The sequence below is a fragment of the Palaemon carinicauda genome, chromosome 13 (assembly GCF_036898095.1).
Source record: "Palaemon carinicauda isolate YSFRI2023 chromosome 13, ASM3689809v2, whole genome shotgun sequence".
Taxonomy (NCBI): domain Eukaryota; kingdom Metazoa; phylum Arthropoda; class Malacostraca; order Decapoda; family Palaemonidae; genus Palaemon; species Palaemon carinicauda.
Window position 1 is genome coordinate 7,223,326 of NC_090737.1, and position 25,627 is coordinate 7,248,952.

Below are 25,627 nucleotides of genomic sequence, written 5' to 3' on the forward strand. Positions count from 1 at the left end.
GGTTGCTGCAATCTCACTATCCTTGTGAGGTAAGGATGGGGGGCCATCGGCAGCCATTGCCTGGCCCTCCTTTAGACTAGCTTGGGTGGTGTTGTAGTTAGAAAATGAGGGGAATACATGAATTACTATTTGTGCAACCATTTCACAAGAATTAACTTTTTTTTTGTATAACAATTTCCCCCATTAGATAAAGAAAAATGTTTTTGAAGTCTCATCAATTTTTACCTTTTTTACGTAACTATGTATTGTTGGCTGCCATGAAAACAACAGATCAAACAAATTATCTAGTTTTGAGTTAGTAATTTTGATGCACACATGAAAAGGCAAAGCCTGATGTCAACACTTGTAGAAATTCCCAAAGGAATATTTATTGGTTGGTCTTCACATTTCAGTGGCATCTTGATACATGCTGGGCTTTGTATCATAAAGTTGTAAGAATGAAAGGAGCCTTAAGTATAATGAGTGCCATTATATATTATAAGCTTTTTATATTTTTTATTTATAAATAGATCCTCCTTAGTTTGTTTTTAAGATGTTTCAGATACCAAGAATTACGAAGAGAAAAAATGCATAAGTTATTTAATGCCGTGTTTTTTTTTTTCTGATTAAATTGGGTCATTACCAAATGGAAGTGGTGGTTACTAGATCTCATGAGTTGGTTTATTCAGCAGACTGGAGGTTGTGGGGACTGCACCAGCCAGCCTCCACCTCCTTCTCTATTGATTTACTTGGGAAAGGAAGCAGTTGCCATGTTTGGAAATTTTTGTATTGATTTGTTTGTTGCTTTGCATGTGGTGTCATAAGTTTATTTTGAAGGGAACAATTGCTTTTCTTCAGTATAAAACGTAACTCATTGCTATTCGTGACATTTATCAAAAGAAATAAGGGTAATTAAATGAGAAATTGGTATCTGCAGCTTGGCCTGTACCAGACATGCTCATTCACTTCCGTGCAGCTCTTCTGAATAGATCACTCCAGTTTCCTCTCTCTTTTTTCCTGACGTGGATTTTCTCCTGAAGGGTTATCTTCGGCTGTTCTCTGGTGGTCCTGCAACGTGTGGTACGGGCCCACCCCCCGCCACTGTCCTTTTTGGGGGGTACCCTGATCCACACTGGAAAAGGCTGGGAGAGAAAGAGCTCAGAAAGTGGTCATTTGCTGTTTGTGATTCAGTGGAAAAAAAAAACATTATTCATTTGGAATTTTCATCCTTGAGAAGACAGTTATTTAATTTCTCATCAGGATTACAAGTGATTGTGTTTTGTGATCTGGAATTTTTTGGGGATTAGGCAAGGTTCCGTTGGAAAAGCATTTTTTGGAATTGATTCTTTGTGCCAAACCTGAAAACAGTATTAAGCTACAGTATGGAGCCAGAAGCATCAATCCTCGCTCAGCTCTACTGACAGTTACTGGGCAAGCACACATACCCTGTATGGCGTGTTTATGATGTATGGGAAACTAAGATCTTAAGGTGAGTATGGAAAAATTAAGTATTATAAAGATACAGATGAAACTTCAAAGTCATATTGCTGTTACATGTATGGGTTACCCACAGGATTATATAATACTGTATATTAGGTTCAAAAATTGGACATGATATATGACAAGTTTGCTAAGTGGGAATGAGCCAAAGGGAATGCATGAAAAATGTTTTATTGATTTTCATATATAGAGGTCAAAGGGATGACCTGTGGATAATGCCAACTGTGTGCCACATTGAGCACGCCGTAGACGTGGCCCCTCCTTTAGTGAATGGAAATGTGATACATACGTACAATTTGCCATTAGGGGTTTCTTTAAATATTTCTATGTACTGCACTGTACATTATTACTTTGGGAACTCTCATAAACATTTTTGCCTCCTTTTTCTACCTCTGTCCCACACTTCATCACCAGTTAATCCCTTTGATCAAAGGTCATCCTTGATACAGTCCATCCATCTTCACTTTGATCTCCCTCTCCTTCTTGTTCCCTGTACCTCCTTTTCTTGGGAAAAGATGCAGCCAAAGAAGAAGAATAATAATTGTTAAAATGCAATATTCTTTGTAAATGGGAAGCATTAGTTTCTTATGCTGCTAAGGTTACTTCCATGTGGTTTGGCCTAGAAAACAAGCTTGTTGCATGTGCAGATGATGCTACTCTGCATCAATTCCATCCCCTGAATGTAGATCTGGGGTTGGTGAATCCCTTAATAGAGATTTAGCTAAAATTAGTGCATGGTGCAAATTATGGGGTATGAAGTTGAATCCTAACAAAACTCAAAGTATGATTGTAAGTAGGTCAAGGACGGTGGCTCCTCAACATCCGGATCTCAGTATTGATAATGTTTCTTTAAATTTGTATGACACTTTTAAAATTTTATCTGTGATTCTCGACAGCAAATTTACTTTTGAGAAACACATTAGGTCTGTCTCTTCTTCAATTGCACAAAAAAAAATAGGCTTATTGACAAAGTCTTACAAGATTTTCGGTGATCAATCTATTCTGAAGAAGTGTTTTAATTCTTTCATTCTACCTTGTTTTTAGTATTGTTCTCCTGTCTGGTGTTCAGCTGCTGATTCTCATCTTAATTTGTTGGACAGAAACTTACGGTCTATTAAATTTCTTATTCCTGATCTAGATATTAATCTTTGGCACCATCGTTCAATTAGTTCATTATGCATTTTGCATAAGATTTTTCATAACTCTGACCATCCTTTACATTCAACTCTCCCTGGAAAATTCTATCCTGTTCGTAATACTAGGCAGGCAGTTAATTCTAATAGCCAGGCCTTCTCCATCATGAGGCTCAATACTACACAGTATTCTAGAAGTTTTATTCCAGCTGTTACCAAGTTGTGGAATGATCATTCTAATCGGGTAGTTGAAGCAGTAGAACTTCAAAAGTTCAAACTTGCAGCAAATGTTTTTATGTTGACCAGGCTGACATGAGTCATTTTATTGTTTATATGACATATCTGTTTTTTACATTGTTAATAGTTTATATAGTACATATCTGTTTTGACACTGTTACTGTTTTTAGAATGATATATTGTTAATTTATTCTCATCATTTATTTATTTCCTTATTTCCTTTCCTCACTGGGCTATTTTTCCCTGTTGGAGCCCTTGGGCTTATAGCAGCTTGCTTTTCCAACTAGGGTTGTAGCTTGGCTAGTAATAATGATAATAATAATAATGTACTGCACATTATCATCTTCATCTGCTTTGGATGTTTCTATGTAAAATTTTATAAGTTTATCTGCTTTGGCAATTTTAACGTACAGTCGATACTGTTTGCGGCTTTAGAAAAATTTTCGCTGCTTTACTTCATAGGCTTTTGTGTCATCTTTTTCTTCTTAGGAATCTTTTATGAACATCAGAAACCTTTTATATCCCTTTTAGGTTTTCATGGAGTGTCTTCTTGGTGTAATCCACCTGTTTAAGTTGGCTTTATAGCAGGAGGGAAAACTATCTTACCCAGTAAGGTAATGAAAAGTGAATTCTTAAATCATGCTGCTCAACATCGTGGGAAACATGTTTTTACGGGTGGTTCTGAATTGGCTGTAGGAGTTCAAAGTGTTATTGTGGTGGGAGATATTGTTATAAGGAGCACACTACCATCCCTTTGTTTTGCATTTACTGCTGGGCTGTATGCAATAATTCTTGCAGTCCGACATGTTTTTAAAAATGGTGTGCAAAATAGTTTTTATACCATTTTTACAGATTCTAATAGTAGTCTACTTTTAATATCCCATCATTTAGTACAAGAGGTGCGGGACTGGCTAGTACTTCTGCAGGTTAGGAAGAATATCAGTGTTCACTCCGTTGGATCCCAGCTTACGTTGGGATGGATTGGAATATGACAGCTAAGGAAGCCTCGGGGCTACTTAACACATCCCCCATAAGTATTTCTTATAAAAATCTTAAAAGTAATGTACATTTCCACTGTAAGAATAAGTGGCAGACTCAATGGTTTGAACTGACCACCAATACAAACTTGAAACTAATCCACTCTTCAGTGGATAATGGTCAGCTTGTAATTCTACAAGTGGGGGGATGACATTTTAACCAAGCTGTGTATTTGCCATACACATGCTACCAACAGTTATTTAATGAAGAGTGGAGAGGGGAGGAGGCCCTCTTCTTGATACATGTCAAGTGAATATTTTTTTTTAGATTGTCCTATTTTTAATCCCTAGAGAACACATTCACTTCAGGACAAACCTTCAAGAGATATAATTGGAAAAAATTGTAGTACCTTGAACTTGAAAAGATTTATTATTATTATTATTATTTATTATTATTAATTGCTAAGCTACAACCCTAGTTGGAAAAGCAAGATGCTATAAGCCCTGGGGCTTAAATATCCCGTTGAGGAAAGGAAACTGGAAAAAAAGAAATTTAAAAACATTAAAGTTAATATTTCCTATATAAATTATATTAACTAACAAAACAAGTGAAAGAAATAAGATAAAAGTGTGCTCGACTGTACGCTCAAGCTAGTATTATGTTTTAGCCCTAGTGTTAATTGATTTATTTACTTAATCTTTTTAATTGTCTTATTTCAAATTTAGATGTTATTGTATGAAAGTGGTGTGGTTGGTTTTATAGGTTGAAATTACACCAAATAGTGTAAATGTACGTATACAATTCTTCTTCACCCAAGAGGCTACCTACTGCACTGTTACTGTTCAAGGGCTACTTTCATCTTGGTAAGGGTAGAGGAGAGACTAGCTATGTTGAGCAGCTCTTCTAGGAGGACACTCCAAAGTCAAACCATTGTTCTCTAGTCTTGGGTAGTGCCACAGCCTCTGTACCATGGTCTTCCACTGTCTTAGGTTTAAAGTTTTCTTGCTTGAGGGTACACTCGGGCACACTATCTAATTTCTCTCTCTTGTTTTGTTAAAGTTTTGATAGTTTACATAGGAAATATTTAGATTCTGTTCTTGAAATCTTTCTTTTTTCCTCATTTCCTTTCCTCACTGGGCTGTTTTCCATGTTGGGGACCCTGGGGTTATAGCATCTTGCTTTTCCAATTAGGTTTGTTGCTTAGCAATTAATGATAATAATACAGTTGATTAATTTGTATCGTGTAACATTGAAGGACCTTCAATGCCACAGTGCATGGTTAGAGGCCTAAATTTTACAAATTAATCTTTTAGGATGTTTCTCTATAGATTTGTCATGCTTTTATGCTTTGAAAGCTTTCATGAAAACTCGCCTATCTTTTTTCTGTTTTTGGTACTTTTACATACATACTCATCATTGTTCACTGCTATCAAACCCTTCATAAAATTATTGCTGTTTTTTGTACTGCTTAGGATGTCTTGTGTATCGTCATAATCCCTTTCTGCTTTGAAACATTTCATGATCCGTTATAGTTACAAGAGGATTTTGTAAAACAAATACTTTTGAACCACAACTCTTGTGAATTAAGTTCTTTATGTTGTACCAGATTTTTTACGCTGAACATTTAAGAAAGCTTTTCATATATGATATATATGTGTATATATATATGTGTGTGTGTATATATATATATATATATATATATATATATATATATGTGTGTGTGTATATATATATATATATGTGTGTGTGTGTGTGTGTGCGTGCGTGCGTGCGTGTGTATATGTGTATGTATATATAAAACTTAGAAATGAAAAGGAATTTATTAAATACAGTATTTAATGATCCAGTTGTACCAGTATGCTTAAGGAGTTCTGCTTTAAATTTGTATAGAATGGTGCAGGAGTAAGTTTGAAGTTATCCTACTATTAACTTAGGTTACAACATCAGTACTACTAACTTGTTGCATTCATTACAAAAGTCATGCTTAATGATGCAACATTAAATGGCCATTGCTGTAGAATATGCAGCTGTTTAAAGGCTGCTCATGAATGGCAGAGGTAAGGGACAGTGACATTGCCCTATCAAGCAGGACAATGCCCTAGAGACTGACCATATTGTGTATACATATGAACAGTGCTCAAGCTAGCACCAAGGTGGGCCAGGCAATGGCTGCTGATGACCCGGAAGATTTACCTATAGGCTCCCCCAAGCCTCCCATCCTTAGCTCACAAGGATGGTGAGGTTGCAGCGACCAAAGAAATTAACGAGTTTGAGCGGGACTCGAACCCATCTGGCATTCACCAGTCAGGGACTTTACCTAATCGCCCCTAAAATAATGAACCATTACTGTATATACAAGTACAGTAGTTCACTTTATATAAGGATTCTTAAATTCTGTATTGTATACTTTATCATTTTTGTAAATCTATTCACAACAATGGAGTGGTTCTAAGCTGCTTGCGGGTGTATGTTGATACCGTATGTGCTCCGATAACATTTTGTTTTATGTTTTTTTCAGGGACGATACTCGGGATCCCGTCTGGACCAGTGTAGGTTCACCCTTTACGGGAGCAACTGGAGGTTCACACTTAACGGTTTGCCACCGTGGTACTGAGACTAACACGAGACCTTCATCCTGAGACATCGCAGGCCGTAACGAAGGTAAGGATCTCTCTATTTTCGTGTGTTATCATTGTAATGCGTTTCTGAATGTAACGGCACCTAAACCAGGATATAGTGATCCCACCACATTCTTTTCAACCCTATGGTAATGATTCACTACGCTGCAAAATTGAACTTCTGCGCCCATCCCCCAACATGTTTGGTATCAACATTAGCAAGTTTGAAAGTAAATACTGTACACCCATTTTTCTTGCAAGGGGATTATTTCTTTATTAAACGATTACATCACAAACTTTTAACTTACTGTAGTCTGTTGTTCAAGAAGGAGCACCAGCAAAAGATATCTTCCAGGCATGCTACCTTGAATGAATAATATCCTAAACTTGTTAAGCTTTATACAAAACCCCTCTGATTAATAATCAGTTGATATAATTTCTTGAATATTAGAATCTGGCAGCCAAGTAAATATTTATTTTAGCCATACCAAGGCTTTTCAACTAGGTTTTATCACTTCATACTGAACAGTAAACTTAAAAATACAAGTGGACCTTTAAAAGCCAGGTTGTACAATTTTATTTTATTTAAATGCTTCAGATATCCAGGTATTGTATTTAAAGATATAAGGAACAGTTTTCTGCCCTATTTCTATTACTGTGAAATGCAAAACCCAGCTGTCTTTTATATTCTGACGATTTTGTGCATCTAACACTAAAAAGAAACTTTTCTAATAAGGCTAATGATATCTGTTGGCTAAACTACTCATATTCCTAGGGTTTTCTTCCTCTTGTAGAAAAATTATATGGTGTGTAATATATATTAAGGGGTGAATGACACAACTTAAAACTCTAGAATACATTAATTGCATAAGCTTGTATATTGTACAAAGTTGTGTAGGATTAGCAGGTAGCATGATCCTGAAGATGTAACTTGTTTTGCAAGGCAGTCACATATTTAAATTTGATCTCCCCTTGAGAAATTGTTGTCTGATATCTGTAAGTGGATATGTCAGTCTCTCACTGCTTTCTAAGAACACAGTACTGGTCATTGTTTTTAGACTCTATAGTAGAGTACATGCTGTTTATTTAGAATATATTAAAGGAGTTTTAATTATCTTTTTCATTCCTATACAGATGAATTCTCTCGTTGATTTTATTCAGATTTGTGTCATTTTAACATCTTGTATCTACTGAACTTTATATTTAATTTTATCCCAAGAATTATCAAGTTATAGGTTTCATTCTCTACCAGTCAAGTTCTTAACTTTGTCAAACTTTTGGTTCATTTGTGTTCCCCAAATAGGTTGATACACATTTCCGTGGAGGTTACAGGAACCAAGAGAGACTGTTGAATAAGAACTGTGCCAGTTGAAAGGAAACTAAACGAGGCATTTTTAGATTTATTTTTTTATCGTGGAAATCATGAAGCTGGAGTGCGAATTCTTTACGGGCTCTGCCCGCATCATGCATCAAGAATCGACAATGGATGTTGTCAAGGAGATCGCCAACATGCCAGTTAGTATTATTTTTGTTTTTTAACTTTACATCATTATACTTTGATTATTGATATTTTCCTGAAACTATATACAGTAATAAGGACTATTCACTATATATTTTTTTTAGTATCTTATGTGTGGTTGGGTCCCAGTAACTTCCTCCTTTTGAAGTCCCATCTTTATGGGACCAACCAGCTTAAACTTTCATACAGAGTTGGTAAAACTTTGCTCAACATAAACCATATAGTTTTCTTTTAAATGTAAAAAGTAGTATATCTTTTATAAATTTTTTCCTGAGTACTATAAAGGGGTTTAGTGGTTTCTAGTTAAGGGTTGCCAACCTGAAGAAATATAGTCCTTCCAGAAAACTATCCAAATTCTCATGTCACAAGTGTGAACTACTCATAAATTTCTTTTCCCTCGTCTTCAGGGAAAACCTTCATTGTGATTTTGTTTATTACATTTATTAGATAAGCGTTTGGAAAGAGGTGTTCCCACCATGTGTTGATTCACACTTGAAAAAGTTTCAAAATGTTTACTTCTATTCAAAGGTTCAACATAAACTACAGTAAATGCTGTGTTGCAGCCTAAGTACATAGTTATGTATCAGTGGAAATAAAGATTGTATAAATATTAATCTTTTCAGGGACAGGAAGAACCTTTCTTTGTCCTGAATGTTGGCGATATCGTCCAGAAAATCAAAGTATGGCACTTGAAGATGCCGCGGGTCAAACCATTCTATGGTGAGTTTTTACGCATATATGTTATACATTTGGTATTAGCCCTTTTTTATCTTGATTAGTGTACAAATACCGTGCTGCCATAATCCAAAAGGCTTCTTATTAGTTGTTCTGTGAGTATTTTGGTGCCACGTTTGCATTTGAAGAGTGGTAATTAGTTAGTATCAGCTGTGAACTGGCCAAGTGTTGTTGACTTAACCAGTGGTTATGTTTGTTTTCTGCAGTAGGTAAAGGAAATTGCCGTTTCTTTCCTACTGAATGCAGTGTCACATAAGTATTGCCATGTTGCCCTAGTGGTTTAAAGGTGAATTTACAATTAGGGTAATCTGGATAGTTAGGCTTAGGGATATACTAAACCTTCATGTTATGCTATTAACAACTAAAGCATGAAAAGTTTTCCACTCTAGAATTTATTGTCGATTAGAAAAATTTCAATAATCTGCTCTGTAGTAAAAGCAATTTTTTATTAACCCTTTTACCCCCAAAGGATGTACTGGTACGTTCCACAAAACTCATCCCTTTACCCCCATGGACGTACTGGTACGTCCTTTCAAAAAAATGCTATTTCCATTTTATTTGCATATTTTATATAACTTTGAGAAACTTCAGGCATTTTCCAAAAGAATGAGACCAACCTGACCCCTCTATGACCAAAATTAAGGCTGTTAGAGCAATTTAGAAAATATATATTGCAAAATGTTCTTGAAAAAAAAAATGGCGGGGGGTTAAGGGTTGGAAAGTTCCAAATAGCTTGAGGGTAAAAGGGTTAACCTACATCAGGTACCGTATACAGTATACCCATTTATAAGATGACCCTTCAATCCAAAATTTCACCCCCTGAAATTGTGGGGCAGCTTATACAATCAGTCTGAACATTACACCTTGAAATCCAATTGATGTAATATCGGTAGGCTAACCTTGGCCTTTGTATGATAACCACTCGTGAAAAGATTCACATTATGAATTAGAAAAATATTAAAGGTAAATCAGTTTTTACATTGTAAGTTATTAGCGTAAATAGTCCATTTGAAAAATAATTTCATATTGCTGAAATCAAACTTTTGCCTATATAATGTCAGGTGGTGAAATGTGAAAAACATAGAATTTTCTGTTTAGTTTACTTTGAGTTTCTAAGGATATAAGTAAAATATTTGTAAATTCATTATGTTTATTGAAAGTTGGAAGTTTCATTAGTCATCACTTGGATGTATAAATACGTACATTTGTTTGTTCGTTTGTCTGTTCATTGTGAATGGCTATGAAACGTAAATAAAACTATGGTTTCTGTTTAAGGCGGCGTACTTAGGAAAAACATGATATAAAATCACCTTTTAATTTATTTTACATTTTTATGGATACAGTAAGTAAAACTAAACTAGTAATAACATCATTACAAACCAATATTAGGTAAGATATACGTGTTGCTGCAACAGCTAGCCTATATACAGATGGTTTTGTAACCTGTTGTCTCATACAGATAAAGTTTGTTTGCGACAACGTCGTCATAACTCAAAAATAGCTATTTTTCAGGAAAGCCATTTTAATCAACTAAAACACACTCATATTATGTTGTGTCGTTAGGACATTTAGCGCCTCTAGCGATCAATTTTTTAGCTACAATTATGAAACTTTTACCAAAAAAATCAGCATTTGAAGATGAATACATGTATACGGATAACTCAAAAATAAATTTTTTTGAGTTATGACGTTGTCGCAAGCGAGCGATAAGATAAATTTGGCCTAATTTTTGACGTGGCTTCTTTTATAGCAGTGGCCATTTGGCTGTAAAGTTTAATATTGATATAATGTATTTTGCATATGTAATTGTGCACAGGGTTTGCAGAAGCAATTGTGCACATAGACTTTTGTTGAATATATCGAAAGAGGAACTAGAATGTGTGGTTTATAGTAAGAAAGGGGTGGTAGTTTGTAAGGGGTGTTTTGTGTAATGAAGATGTAGTGTAGAATCTCTGTTTCTTGATGAATAAGTTTAAAAATCCTTTTGGATTCAGGGTTACCTTGAAAAATAATGAAGAGGTACTTAATCATTTTTTTATTGTACATAACTTATTTTTAAAATATTTGGTGACAAATATATTGCACATAGTTTCAAAGAAAGTTACATTAATATTGTGTGACATATACTGTGAATAGTTTCAAGTAAAGTTATATTTATTTTTCTAATGGCTTTAATTTTAAACGGTACTATAGTCAATTTTTTTTAGTGAGGCAGATTTGCACCAACTAGCAAGGGTGCCCTTTTAGCCCGGGAATAGTTTCCTAACAGCTGATTGGTCACAAGTATTTTTGTCCGAATACTTCCCACCAATCAGCGATCAGGAAACTTTCTGAGCTAAAAGGGCACCCCTGCGAGTCGGTGCAAATCTGCCTCCCTAAAAAAAATTGACTATAGAATATTTTCTGTTGGTAAGCTAGTTTTCAGTACCAAATACAGGTACTGCATCTTGTTAAATACTGTTCACCAACATATCAGGGAGATATTATTTCTATTTATTACAAAAGTATTTTACTCTGAAACTCTCTTAACATCTTTCCAGCTGTGAAGTGTAACGACAATCAGACTGTTTTGGAATTGCTAGCTGCTTTAGGCACTGGATTTGACTGCGCTTCTAAGGTAAGAGTTTTTTTTTAATTTGAATAGATTTTATAGTTTGTTTATGAAATATCTGTTTTATTTTTGTTAATGTTTTTAAAATATCTTATTTAAATCGTTCACTACTTATGTCGTTTATTTCCTTGATTCCTTTCCTCACTGGGCTATTTTTCCCTTTTGGAGCCCTTGGGCTTAGACCATCTTGCTTTTCCAACTAGGGCTGTAGCCTAGTTAGTATGATGATGATATAGTGGCAGTGTTCCTCATTGTTGTATTATGTGCATTTTAGTTATGTGTTTTTCTACTTTTTAGTAGTTTTATTGTTTTTTTCTTTTCTATTTTATGAAATTTTACTGTATAATTTTCTCTCATCACTCATGATAAATTCGCTTATAGATTTATCTTTCATCAGCAATCTAAGATTATTTTTTAACAACTTACATATTCTTGAATACAGATAGGTATATATTTTTTTTAAAAACAGGCCGAGATCCAGAAGGTATTGAACTTAGGAGTGGACCCGTCTCGTATCATCTATGCCCATCCTTGCAAACCTGCTTCTCACATGCGCCGTGCTGCAGAACAAAAGGTGTCATTGATGACATTTGATAACAAGAATGAACTGTACAAGGTGCAGGCTTACTATCCTGATGCAGAGTAAGTAGAGTAGCACCTTATTGTCTTGTAAATTATTTTCATTTCTTATATCCACAGGTAAGGGATTTCCTGGCCATTATTGCATATTAAAGTTTATTCCTTTTTTTTTTTTATTTCTTGGGCTGTATATACAGTAGTACCCTCGCCCTACATCATTAATTAGTTCTAAGAGATCCGATGTAAGATGATTTCCGGTTTAAATCTAGTTGTCGCCTTATAAAGTGATACGTGTTGCCTATACGCATGCTTAACACAAAATAGTACTAATAACCTGCCATCATTTTATAAATAAAGTAAATTCTCTCTTAACCCTTTTACCCCCAATGGACGTACTGGTACGTTTCACAAAACTCATCCCTTTACCCCCAGGGACGTACTGGTACGTCCTTGCAAAAAACTGCTATTTACATTTTTTTTTTTTAGCATATTTTTGATAACTGAGAAACTTCAGGCATTTTCCAAAAGAATGAGACCAACCTGACCTCTCTATGATGAAAATTAAGGCTGTTATTGCAAAATGTGCTTGGAAAAAAAAAATGCCTGGGTGTTAAGGGTTGGAAAGTTCCAAATAGCCTAGGGGTAAAAGGGTTAAGAGACAACTAAAAGGGACGCAACGAGGGGACTGGTAATCCATTTCCTGTATAGTTTTCTGCGAGATATCAGAGGAGGAGTTTGGGGGAGAGTGACTGTTCCCCACCAGGACTCACTTAGAACAGATCTGCCAGACTGAGGTTACGTGTAAAAATTTAAAACGTTCACTCCAACAGAAAAACTGGTGCTTTTAAGTGTCGGTGAAATGTGTGTAATGAATGTGTGGTGTTACAATCAAGGGACAGATATTCTATATAAGCTTCATTATAGGGTCTTGGGTATTACGAATAATGAGGGTTCATTTTCCAAGAGGAAGAATTTTATGCAACCTCCAAAAAAGGAGAAAGGTTCCCTTTCGTGCTTTTTATATAGTGTTAGCTACCCCCCAAAAATTAGGTGAATTGCCATGGTATATAGATAGATTAGTTTGAAGGTTTTACTTCAAATAAAGGCAAGTCTATTTATTGGTTTATTACCAGTTATGTAAACGAGGCTAGATCCAGGTAAAGCTCATCACCAACAAAACCTGGCTGGTTAAGTGAGTATTTAGGGTCATATCATCATCAACTCCTCAATAAACAATTATTTCCCCTTGAACTAGAAACGCTTCCATCAACAAACAATTGAGCTTGAAACTTTCCCCGAGAGAAACAGGAGACATTGTACTCTTTCCCAACGATTATTTAAAACAGTGCTGTCCATGTGCAGGGATGAAGATGAATTCAGCAGGGAAGCCAAATTACAATAATTGAAACTTGAAAATCTACATGGAAATATATATGAACATCACTGATGCGACGGGAATACCCCCTGACTTTCCTTGCCTTTATTGTATTTCATTAATTTATTGAGGTCATGTATATATCTATTGAAAGGAAAAGAGGGAAAATTTGGCTTAATTTTTCAGATAAACGCGATAACGGAGCTTCTTCCAGGCTGATTTGAGTCTTTTTATAGTATATTTATGACATCTGTTTTTGACGTTAGTAGTTTATATATGACATATCTATTTTGACGCTGTTACTGTTTTCAGAATGATTTATTGTTAATTTGTTCTCATTTATTTATTTCCTTATTTCCTTTCCTCACTGGGCTATTTTTCCCTATTGGAGCCCTTGGGCTTATAGCATCTTGCTTTTCCAACTAGGGTTGTACCTTGGCTAGTAATAATAATAATAATCTGTCAATAGGGAAATAAAAATTTTTGTTAAATTTCTGTTTATCGTCGTCATTATTGGACGAACTTGCCCTGGTTTTTCCCTTGTAAAGGCTTTCTATTCTGTGACAGAAATAACTAAGTTATTGTCCGCTTTAGCCTCGAGAAGCAGACATGTTTTGAATACCAATATTACAGACCTTCTCTCTTAGGATACTGTACATTAAGATTGGCCCGAGTGATTAATCTGAACCTAGTATGTTTTGCTTAGGCTCAAAGGTGTCATACCTGGTAAAAGTAGATTGTATAGCTAAAAGATTTCTAGATGGTAGATATTCAACCAAAGGAGTATTTGAGAGAGATCTATTTGCATTTGTTTGCCCAAGCCATCTACGAAAATAGAATTGTGTAAACAGGTGGATAAGGTTAGGATTGAACACGTGGAGACCGCATGGAGACACACAGGGTCGCACTGGGTGAAGAGAGCGCGGGGAGATGTTAATCACGTCGCGACCAGAAACTTGCTGACGACCGAGACCTGGCCGAGCACGCTCTCTGACCCTGGGTCGCCTCATGGCACGTATTCATCCGCCAGAGGTACCCACTATAGAAAACGGAGGTAGGGGAAACTACACAAAATTCTGGTCGGTTGGGAGGAGATCCCAGATACTCCTAAGAATGTAGTTCGAGGTAAATATTGTTAGGAAAAATACAAATTACCTAAAATTTGTGATTTTTCACCTCGGGTGGCAGTTTTAAATATTTAACTTGGCCGGTGAATATATAATAGCTGCAACTCTGTTGCCCGACAGACACATACAGTAAAAACTCGCCAGCGATCGCTATACAGGTTGCGGGTGTGCCCACCAGCGCCAACTGTCGGCCAGATACCACTCTCGATGTAAACAAAGACTCAATTTCTTCTCTGTCGACGTGTCGACAAGACGTACTTTACTCGCTGTTGAACCTGGAGTTTTTCCCATCATATTTGGTGAAGTACTTTAATTTGGTTTGAGCTTTCGCAGTACAGGTGTTTTTCTTCAAATAAATTCTTGAACTCTTTTTTGGATCGGATTAATTGTTGATGACTTAGATCGTTTTTTTGGAATTTTCCCTTGACTAATTCAAAATGGCTGACCCTTCACAAGTTCCCAAGTTCAGAAAATGTAATGCTAGGGACTGTCATAGGCGTCTTCCAAAGGCTTCTCTCGACCCTCACACTGTTTGTTCCAATTGTCGGGGTAAAACCTGTCAATTGGAAGATCGGTGTGAGGAATGCGTGGGCCTTTCGGAATTCGATTTTATCAAATTTGAGAAATATACACGCAGACTAGAGAGAGATAGGGTAAGGAGAAGTTCTTCTAGGTCGGTAGATTTTTCCTCTCCACATGCCCCTGAATCTAATCCTTCCCTTGTAGTGGTTGTTCCTAACCCCCCTCCTAGCACTCAGGAACCGTCGATGGCAGACATGATGCGTGTTATTCATGCCTTGGGGGAGAGAGTTGAGTCTTTAGCAAGTGACCGAAATCAACTCATGGCGGGCGTTAAGGAACTCAAGTGCCAAAGTGTCACGAAGGATAGTGTCAAAGTGCCTAGTGTTACGCAAAGTGTTGTGAACAGTGTTGCGCTCGAGGGTTCGTCTGTTCGTGCCTGTCGTCCTCCTAGTCCGGGACCTCTTGCAAGCTCCCAAGCCCAGGGGAGAAGCAATGTCGTACGACTCATGGGTTCGAGAGGCCTTGATCAGCGAACAGACGTTCCCTCTATGGTATCAGGCGTATCTCTCCAAGATCGCCCCTACCAACGTAAGACGAGAGAGCCCATTTTTACCTCGTCGTCCGAAGGTGTTTCTCGTAAAAAACCTTGGACCAAGGTCTCCAGACCTTTAAAGCGTAAGTCGGTCCCTTCAGGACAAGTCCAACGTCCCGGTTGTAGCCACTGGGACAGTTCGGACCCGTTGCCGTCATCTGATGACTGCTCGTCGCCTAAGAGAGGCAAAGTTGTGCCGTCTCAGTCGCTCACCCCGTCTGTTACCGCACCTGCTTCCGTAGACCCTAAATGGGTGTTACTGCAAGACATGCAGTCCAAGCTTGCGTCCTTGATGGAGGACTACAATACGGAGAAGGTTGCCGCTGAACCTACTGGCCAACAACCATCCAAGCGGTCTGTTGTGCGTCCTGTTGACGTTGAGGTAGCTTTCTCGCGTCAACCAGTTGGGGTAGTACCTCCACCGATGCGACCCAGTGTGGATTTCCAGCCGCACGTTGACGTTAAGCAACGCACGGATGTGGTTGGTGACGTTCAGGACGTTCATCAACCATCAGAGGTGACTTGTTTTGACGCGGTGCGTCAACCTCCGCAACCCGGTATGGTGTTGACTGCACAACCCAGACGGTCTAAACAGTCTCGGGTGGACGCTGTGCGTCCTCGCGCACCTGTGGTTGTTGACAGTTCCCAGACTGTTCAGCAGTTCCATGACGCTGCGTCCGGCTCCGTCACGTATGCACCAGTGCGACCGGACTCGGCGAGTCAAACGTTGCCCACACCTTTGCCGTTTTCTCATCAGTTATCGGATGAGGACGTTGCTGAACCACATCCTGAGGATCAACCTTCAGAACTTGATGAGCCTAAAGCAGTTCAACCATCCTTGGACTTTAGAAAAGTCATGGCTGTGTTTAAGGAGTTGTTCCCTGACCACTTTATTTCTGTGGCTCCTCGTTCGCCGCCGTCAGAGTTTGTCTTAGGCGTTCCTACTACCATGCCTGCCTTTACTAAACTCGTTCTCTCTCGCTCATCCAAGAGAGCTTTACGGCTGTTAGGCGATTGGTTAGAGACCAAGAGGAGTTCAGGGAAGACAGCATTTGCCTTCCCCCCATCTAAACTCTCGTCTAGATCGAGCGTCTGGTATGCCACAGGAGAAGTTCTCGGCTTGGGAGTTCCTGCCTCTGCCCAGGGCGACTTCTCAAGTCTTGTAGACTCTCCCCGCCGCCTTGCCATGAGACGCTCGAAGATTTGTTGGTCACCCTCAGACCTGGACCACCTTCTTAAAGGTATATTTAGGGCGTTCGAAGTCTTTAACTTCCTAGACTGGTGTTTAGGAGCCCTGAGTAGGAAAATCTCTTCTGCTGATAAGGATGTTTCCTTACTCATTATGTCCTGCATGGACAAGGCCGTCCGTGATGGGTCCAACGAACTTGCCGCTTCATTCACGTCCGGAGTCCTGAAGAAACGAGAGTCTCTATGTTCTTTCCTGTCTGCTGGAGTGACGCCATGCCAAAGATCTGAGCTACTCTTTGCGCCCTTATCCAAGTGCCTGTTTCCTGAAGTCTTGGTTAAGGAAATTGCCTTGTCTTTAGTGCAGAAGGACACCCACGATCTAGTTGCGTCCTCGGCTCGCAAAGCTCCCCCTTTGCCTGCATTGTCTGCTAGACCTAGGATAGACACTCCAGCGTCTCGGTTTATCCCGCCCTTTCGTGGCAGAGCCTCCAGCAGGGGAGGTGCTCGTGCCGAAGGGAAGAGAGGGAAGAGAAAAGGATCCAAGTCCTCTAAGGGCAGAGTCTGACTGCCCGCAACTTCAGACAGCAGTAGGTGCCAGACTCAAGAACTTCTGGCAAGCCTGGGAGAAGAGAGGCGCAGATCAACAATCTGTGAGGTTGCTCAGAGAGGGGTACAAAATCCATTTTGTACGCAAACCCCCTCTAGCGACGTCCCCCATCGATCTATCTCCCAGGTACAGAGAGGAAGAAAAGAGACAAGCCCTGAAACTGGAAGTATCTCTTTTGCTAGAGAAAGGAGCGGTGGTCAAAGTCTCGGACCTTCAATCACCGGAGTTTTACAACCGTCTCTTCCTAGTATCAAAGAAGACAGGAGGTTGGAGACCGGTGCTAGACGTCAGTGCTCTGAATCTCTTTGTCACAAAGACGAAGTTTACCATGGAGACCACAAAGTCAGTCTTAGCAGCGGTCAGAAAGGAAGACTGGATGGTCTCTCTAGACCTAAGGGACGCCTACTTCCACATCCCCATTCACTCAGATTCCCAACCCTTTCTGAGATTCGTCTTCGAAGATGTGGTGTACCAGTTTCGGGCACAGCTCCTCTCGTGTTTACGAGGCTTATGAGGAATGTGGCGAAATTCCTCCACTTATCGGACATCCGAGCCTCCCTTTATTTGGACGACTGGCTTCTCAGAGCCTCTTCCAGTCGTCGCTGTCTGAAGGATCTCAATTGGACTCTAGATCTGACCAAGGAATTGGGACTCCTAGTCAATTTGGAAAAGTCACAGCTGGTCCCATCCCAAACTATTCTGTATTTAGGGATGGAGATTCACAGTCAAGCTTTTCGGGCTTTTCCGTCGGCCCCCAGAATAGATCAAGCCCTGCTCTCCATCCAGAAGATGCTGAAGAAAGAACGCTGCTCAGTCAGGCTGTGGATGAGTCTGGTAGGGATGCTGTCATCCCTGGAGCAATTTGTCTCACTAGGAAGGCTACACCTCCGTCCTCTTCAATTCCATCTAGAGGCGGTCTCGATCCCAATTTCCGAAAAGATAAAGTCTTGTCTGACTTGGTGGAAGGACAATATCAGCCTACGAGAGGGTCTTCCCCTGGCAGTTCAGATACCCAACCACGTTCTCTTCTCGGACGCATCGGACATGGGCTGGGGCGCGACGCTGGACGGTCGGGAATGCTCAGGTCTGTGGAACTCGAGTCAGAGGAGCATGCATATCAACAGCAAGGAGCTTTTGGCGGTTCATCTGGCCTTGATAAGCTTCGAGAATCTCCTTCGAGGCAAAGTGGTGGAAGTAAACTCGGACAACACCACGGCCTTGGCGTACATTTCCAAACAGGGAGGTACCCACTCACTGACGTTGTACGAGATCGCAAGGGACCTGCTCATCTGGTCAAAAGATCGAGGCATCTCCCTAGTAACGAGGTTCATCCAGGGCGACTTGAACGTCCTAGCAGATTGTCTCAGTCGGAAAGGTCAAGTAATTCCAACCGAATGGACCCTCCACAAGGATGTGTGCAAGAGACTTTGGGCGACTTGGGGTCAACCCACCATAGATCTCTTTGCAACCTCACTGACCAAGAGGCTTCCAATCTATTGCTCTCCAGTCCCGGACCCAGCAGCAATACATATAGATGCCTTCCTCCTAGATTGGTCACATCTGGATCTTTACGCATTCCCACCATTCAAGATTGTCAACAAGGTACTGCAGAAATTTGCCTCTCACGAAGGGACAAGGTTGACGTTAGTTGCTCCCCTCTGGCCCGCGAGAGAATGGTTCACCGAGGTACTTCGATGGTTAGTAGACGTTCCCAGAAGTCTTCCTTTAAGAGTAGACCTTCTACGTCAGCCACACGTAAAGAAGGTACACCAAAGCCTCCACGCTCTTCGTCTGACTGCCTTCAGACTATCGAAAGACTCTCGAGAGCTAGAGGCTTTTCGAAGGAGGCAGCCAGTGCGATTGCTAGAGCAAGGAGAGCGTCTACCATTAGAGTCTACCAATCGAAGTGGGAAGTCTTCCGAGACTGGTGCAAGTCAGTTTCCGTATCCTCGACCAGTACCTCTGTAGCCCAAATAGCTGATTTTCTCTTATACATGAGAAAAGGACGATCCCTTTCAGCTCCCACTATCAAGGGCTACAGAAGCATGTTGGCCTCGGTCTTCCGGCATAGAGGCTTAGATCTTAACAACAATAAAGATCTGCAAGACCTCCTTAAGTCTTTCGAGACCACTAAGGAGCGTCGTTTGGCTACTCCTGGGTGGAATTTAGACGTGGTCCTAAGATTCCTCATGTCAGACAGGTTTGAGCCTTTACAGTCAGCCTCCCTGAAAGATCTCACTCTCAAGACTTTTCTTGGTATGCTTAGCCTCGGCTAAAAGAGTCAGTGAGCTTCATGCCTTCAGCAAGAACATCGGATTTTCGTCAGAAAAAGTTACTTATTCTCTGCAACTTGTTTTCCTAGCCAAAAATGAGCTACCTTCTCGTCCTTGGCCTAAATCTTTCGAAATTCCTAGCTTATCGGAGATCGTAGGCAATGAACTAGAAAGAGTCTTATGCCCTGTTAGAGCTCTTAAGTTCTACTTAGCTCGTACTAAACCTTTACGAGGCCAATCTGAAGCGTTATGGTGTTCGGTTAAGAAACCATCCTTGCCTATGTCAAAGAATGCTTTGTCATATTTTATCAGATTGTTAATACGAGAAGCTCATTCACACTTGAGTGAGGAAGACCAATCTTTGCTTAAGGTTAAGACGCACGAGGTTAGAGCTGTAGCAACGTCCGTGGCCTTTAAGCAAAATAGATCTCTGCAAAGTATCATGGACGCAACCTATTGGAGAAGCAAGTCAGTGTTCGCGTCATTTTACTTGAAAGATGTCCAGTCTCTTTACGAGAACTGCTACACACTGGGACCATTCGTAGCAGCGAGTGCAGTAGTGGGTGAGGGCTCAACCACTACAATTCCCTAATTCCATATCCTTTTAATCTTGTCTCTTGAAATGTTTTAATGTTGTTTTTATGGGTTGTCCGGAAGGCTAAGAAGCCTTTCGCATCCTGGTTGATTTGGCGGGTGGTCAAAGTCATTTCTTGAGAGCGCCCAGATTAGGGGTTTGATGAGGTCCTGTTGTATGGGTTGCAGCCCTTGATACTTCAGCTCCTGGGGGTCTGTCAGCATCCTAAGAGGATCGCTGGGCTCCGTAAGGAAGACGTACTTACAAGGCAGAGTAATCGTCTAAGTCGACTTCCTTACCAGGTACCTATTTATTTTGGTTTTGTTATATTGATAACTGTCAAAATGAAATAAAAAACTCTTAGCTTATACGATGTAAATATATTTAACTCTGGTCTCTACCCACCTCCTTGGGTGTGAATCAGCTATTATATATTCACCGGCTAAGTTAAATATTTAAAAATGATATTTTAATTATAAAATAAATTTTTGAATATACTTACCCGGTGAATATATAAATTAAACGACCCTCCCTTCCTCCCCAATAGAGACGCAGTGGGATGAGAAGAAATTGAGTCTTTGTTTACATCGAGAGTGGTATCTGGCCGACAGTTGGCGCTGGTGGGCACACCCGCAACCTGTATAGCGATCGCTGGCGAGTTTTTACTGTATGTGTCTGTCGAGCAATAGAGTTGCAGCTATTATGTATTCACTGGGTAAGTATATTCAAAAATTTATTTTATGATTAAAATATCATTTTTATTTAACTATTTTTGGCTCAAAGTTTTCGCTACTTTCAGGTTGGTTCTACGAATTCGTTGTGATGCCGAGGATGCGCAGTGTCCACTGGGAATCAAGTTTGGTGCATATCCAGAAGATGCTGCGACTCTCTTAGAAATTGCTAAATCATTGGATCTGAACGTTGTTGGAGTTTCTTTCCATGTGGGATCTGGATGCCGGGAACCTGCTGCATTCTATCGTGCAATTGCCACAGCTAAGCAGGTACAATATTATTTTGATTCTAGGGAGCACTGAAGTTAAAAAGCATTCTATAGTCAATTTCTTTTAGCGATGCAGATTTGCACCTTCTCGCAGCGGTGCCCTTTTAGCTCGAAAAAGTTTCCTGATCGCTGATTGGTTGGACGAGATAATTCTAACCAATCGGCGATCAGGAAACTTTTTCGAGCTAAAAGGGCACCGCTGCGAGTCGGTGCAAATCTGCCTCGATAAAAGAAATGGACTATAGTGTTACGAAACTACTCTGTGGCTATACTTTTTTTTCTTGGCTTTTTGGTATCTAAACATTTTGTAACTAACGAGGAGTTTTACTCCTTTGGATGATTAGCAGGTTTTTTTTAAAAGGAACTAGTTAAAATAGAGACTTAATTGATGCTTCAAGTGACCTGATAGAGCCTAAAGAAAGGAAGTTGGATTCTTCATGCTAAAGTCATCTTGCAATACAAACCTGTTAACCCTTTTACCCCCAAAGGACGTACTGGTACGTTTCACAAAACTCATCCCTTTACCCCCATGGACGTACTGGTACGTCCTTGCAAAAAACTGCTATTTACATTTTTTTTTTTTAGCATATTTTTGATAACTGAGAAACTCCAGGCATTTTCCAAAAGAATGAGACCAACCTGACCTCTCTATGACAAAAATTAAGGCTGTTAGAGCAATTTGAAAAATATATATAGCGAAATGTGCTTGGAAAAAAAAAATACCCTGGGGGTTAAGGGTTGGAAAGTCCCAAATAGCCTGGGGGTAAAAGGGTTAATCATTATATTGCTTAAACTCCGTGAAAATGTGGGCCGTCAGATCTGGTTAGCATTGCTCTTTCACTTTATTCTGTCCTGGTCCCGACTAGGATCAATCAGGTGCACTGCTTGTTCAGCCTATCAATCATTAGTTGAGTTGCCATTGAGGCTTGGCAGATTAAAGTGATGCTCCTTCAGAAAAAAAGGACCCATTCTTGTAAGATGCATCATTCAGTTTGTTTGTTTGTTCTTGGTCACAAACTAATTACAGCAGTAGTTGGAATCTGTTGAAAGGTTATAGGTGCCAGTCTGGTTCTGATCTATATATGCCTGCCATCTAATAGATCACTACCCATTGTCTGTACAACTTTGCTATCTTTGCACAGTTTCTAGTAAGGTGTCCAGACATGTGCGAGATAAAATTGCCCTAAGATTAAATTCTTTATCTTTGAGACTTCAGTGTTCTGAAGTATTAAGAAAGTGGTATTTCAGACTTCATCAGCATTAACCCTAAGGAGGGTTAGGTCCCGTGTGGAAGGGCATGCGAGTGTTTCAAAAATCATCTGTTTGATTCAGAGAGAAAGTTCTTAAGAGTCTGATCGTTTCCTCTAGTCTAGAATAAAGAGAAGCCTTGTTTGTGGTTTTCTATTAGTCCTTAACTTTGGAACAACCTGGAGAGTCCTGTCTAAGAGTCTTTTATCCTTGAGGTACTCCCTTAGGACCTGAAAGGGTAGAGCTGAGTACACACTTAAATGAAGCCGCCCTGGTATAATGAAAGGGCGAGTCATGGTGATGGAAGGACAACTGTTTGGCTTCTCTGCTAAAGATGAACTTTTATCTTTAGAAGGTAGAGATCTTTTAACCCTTTTACCCCCAAAGGACGTACTGGTACGTTTCTCAAAACCCATCCCTTTACCTCCATGGACGTACCGGTATCGTCCTTGCAAAAAAATGCTATAATTTTTTTTTTTTTTTCATATTTTTGATAATTTTTTGAGAAAATTCAGGCATTTTCCAAGAGAATGAGATCAACCTGACCTCTCTATGACAAAAATTAAGGCTGTTAGAGCAATTTAAAAAAGATATACTGCAAAATGTGCTGGGAAAAAAATAACCCCCTGGGGGTTAGGGGTTTGAAATTTCCAAATAGCCTGGGGGTAAAAGGGTTATTAGGTTGTTTTGAACAAATTGTGCTGTATGATAGCCTATGAAGACTCACTTTTCATCAGTTGGGAGTTTGAGGTCAGCTCAATCCCTGTAGTGTCTGTAACTTCACCATCATTATAAGCTAGGAATGGTTTTTTTGGGAGCACATAGATATACCTACCGAGATAATCAGCGGCCATTGTTTGGCTCGCCCTGGTCCTAGCTTGGGTTGAGAGCGGCCTTTGGCACTGCTCATATCCTGCCCCCTTTTCTCTGCCGCACTAAGAGCAACCTTTAAATAGTAAATATAACCAGACCAATGGATTAATTTTTTTTTACTTTATGCAAAGGAAGTAATACTTGTAAAGTCGTGAAGTGACGGATGGACAACTAGGTTTGGTTTAAATGTTTTCATAAGTAAAAGGTAAAGAGCATTGATTGGACTGTGGTTTTAATATTCGGCAATCTGCCATAATAAATGACAAATTGTTAGTAATGGTGATATTGGATTAACTGCATTATTGAGTACATTATGTATATACCTTGAGATTGATTTTTTAAGTAGTTGTAGACCATTCAAGTGTTCTTTTAAGTACTGTAGTTGTAGACCATTCAAGTGTTCTTTTAAGTAGTTGTAGACCATTCAAGTGTTCTTTTAAGTAGTTGTAGACCATTCAAGTGTTCTTTTAAGTAGTTGTAGACCATTCAAGTGTTCTTTTAAGTAATTGTAGACTATTCAAGTGTTCTTTTAGGTTAAAAATCTATTTTTAGTATCGTATCATCATAAACATTTAAAATATGTTTGGAAGTTTTTGAGAAGGCAGAAGCTCTCGAGTTTATACCTAAAATCTTGAGACACCATGGTGAAATTCAAGTATTCTTATAGCTTGAAAATCTGCTTTGTTCTATATCCATGAACATTTGAAATGTGCTTGCAGGTTTTTGAAGAGGCAGAAGCTCTAGGATTCAGCCCCAATATCTTGGACATTGGCGGAGGATTCCCTGGGGGGCGAGGGGAAAGCTTTGACGAGTGGTCTCGGTACGTCAATGAAGGCCTTGACGAGTTTTTCCCAGAGGACTGTGGAGTTAAGGTAATTGTGTTATTTGGAATATAATTAATACAACCTTTAAATTTATTTCATGGAAAGTCAGAAACAGGTTTTTGTATTGTTGTATTGTGATAACTCCTAACTTTACTGATATAATGTATACTCAATTTTTTTAATGAGGCAGATTTGCACCGATTCGCAGCGGTGCCCTTTTATCTCGGAAAAGTTTCCTGCTACCTGATTGGTTACAATTATCTTGTCCAACCAATCAGCAATCAGAAAACTTTTCTGAGCTAAAAGAGCACCCTTGCGAGTCGGTGCAAATCTGCCTCACTAAAAAGAATTGACTATAGTGAATTATATATTTAACCCTTTTACCCCCTAAGGATATACTGGTACGTTTCACAAAACCCATCTCTTTACCCCCATGGACGTACCGGTACGTCCTTGCAAAAAAAATGCTATAAAATTTTTTTTTTCATATTTTTGATAATTTTTTGAAAAAATTCAGGCATTTTCCAAGAGAATGAGACCAACCTGACCCCTCTATGACAAAAATTAAGGCTGTTAGAGCAATTTTAGAAAAATATACTGCAAAATGTGCTGGGAAAAAAATAACCCCTTGGGGGTTAAGGGTTGGAAATTTCCAAAGAGCCTGGGGGTAAAAGGGTTAATGAATTTAGAACTCTGTTTGTGAGGTTGACTTAATTTTTATTGCAGATAATTGCAGAGCCAGGGCGATATGTTGTCGCATCTGCTTTTACTCTAGCTACGTCAGTCATTGCCAAGCGTGAAGTTCTTGATGACAATGATGACCTGGTATCTACTATGTATTACACCAATGATGGTGTGTATGGATCTTTCAATTGCATTTTGTATGATCATCAAACTGTACATCCAGAAGTATTGAAGGTGAGAAAACAATTTTTAAAAACTTGTGACCTTTATGAAGGACGCAGTTCCGGTAGGCCCTGCTGCTTCCTCCGATGCCCTAGATGACCATGGAGGTAGCAGCAGTAGGGGATTCAGCATTATTAAGTTTCATCTGTGGTGGATAATGTGGGAGGGTGGGCTGTGGCATCCTAGCAGTACCAGCTGAATTCGGTCGAGTCCCTTGTCAGGCTGGGAGGAACGTAGAGAGTAGATGTCCCCTTTTTTGTTTTTGTTTCATTTGTTGATGTCGGCTACTCCCCAAAATTGGGGCAAGTGCCTTGGTATATGTATGTATGTATGAAGGAACTTTTCATTCTCAGAGGGGTAAAACCAATCCAAAGGTAATTCTCTCTCTCTCTCTCTCTCTCTCTCTCTCTCCTCTCTCTCTCTCTCTCTCTCTCTCTCTCTCTCTCTCTCTCTCTCTCTCTCTCCTCTCTCTCTCTCTCTCTCTCTCTCTCTCTCTCTCTCTCTCTCTCTCTCTCTCTCTCTCTCTCTCTCTCTCTCTCTCTCTCTCTCTGTGTGTGTGTGTGTGTGTGTGTGTGTGTGTGTGTGTGTGTGTGTGTGTGTGTGTGTGTGTGTGTGTGTGTGGGGAGATA

The 25,627-nt window shown here is 39.5% G+C and overlaps 1 protein-coding gene across 2 annotated transcripts in view; it reads left to right on the plus strand.

Moving 5' to 3' along the window:
- LOC137652164 (ornithine decarboxylase 1-like) overlaps positions 1-25,627 on the plus strand; it is a 41,985-nt gene that overhangs the window by 14,046 nt on the left and 2,312 nt on the right. The window contains exons 1-9 of one of the 2 annotated variants that reach the window (XM_068385372.1): positions 1,004-1,468; positions 6,346-6,488; positions 7,749-7,960; positions 8,588-8,684; positions 11,240-11,316; positions 11,780-11,952; positions 20,947-21,148; positions 23,988-24,140; positions 24,819-25,010. In XM_068385372.1, the coding sequence (XP_068241473.1) occupies positions 7,868-7,960; positions 8,588-8,684; positions 11,240-11,316; positions 11,780-11,952; positions 20,947-21,148; positions 23,988-24,140; positions 24,819-25,010 (987 nt within the window). In that variant the 5' untranslated portion in view covers positions 1,004-1,468; positions 6,346-6,488; positions 7,749-7,867. Of the gene's footprint in view, positions 1-1,003; positions 1,469-6,345; positions 6,489-7,748; positions 7,961-8,587; positions 8,685-11,239; positions 11,317-11,779; positions 11,953-20,946; positions 21,149-23,987; positions 24,141-24,818; positions 25,011-25,627 lie in introns of those variants that run through there. The other variant, XM_068385371.1, reaches the window with a different exon arrangement.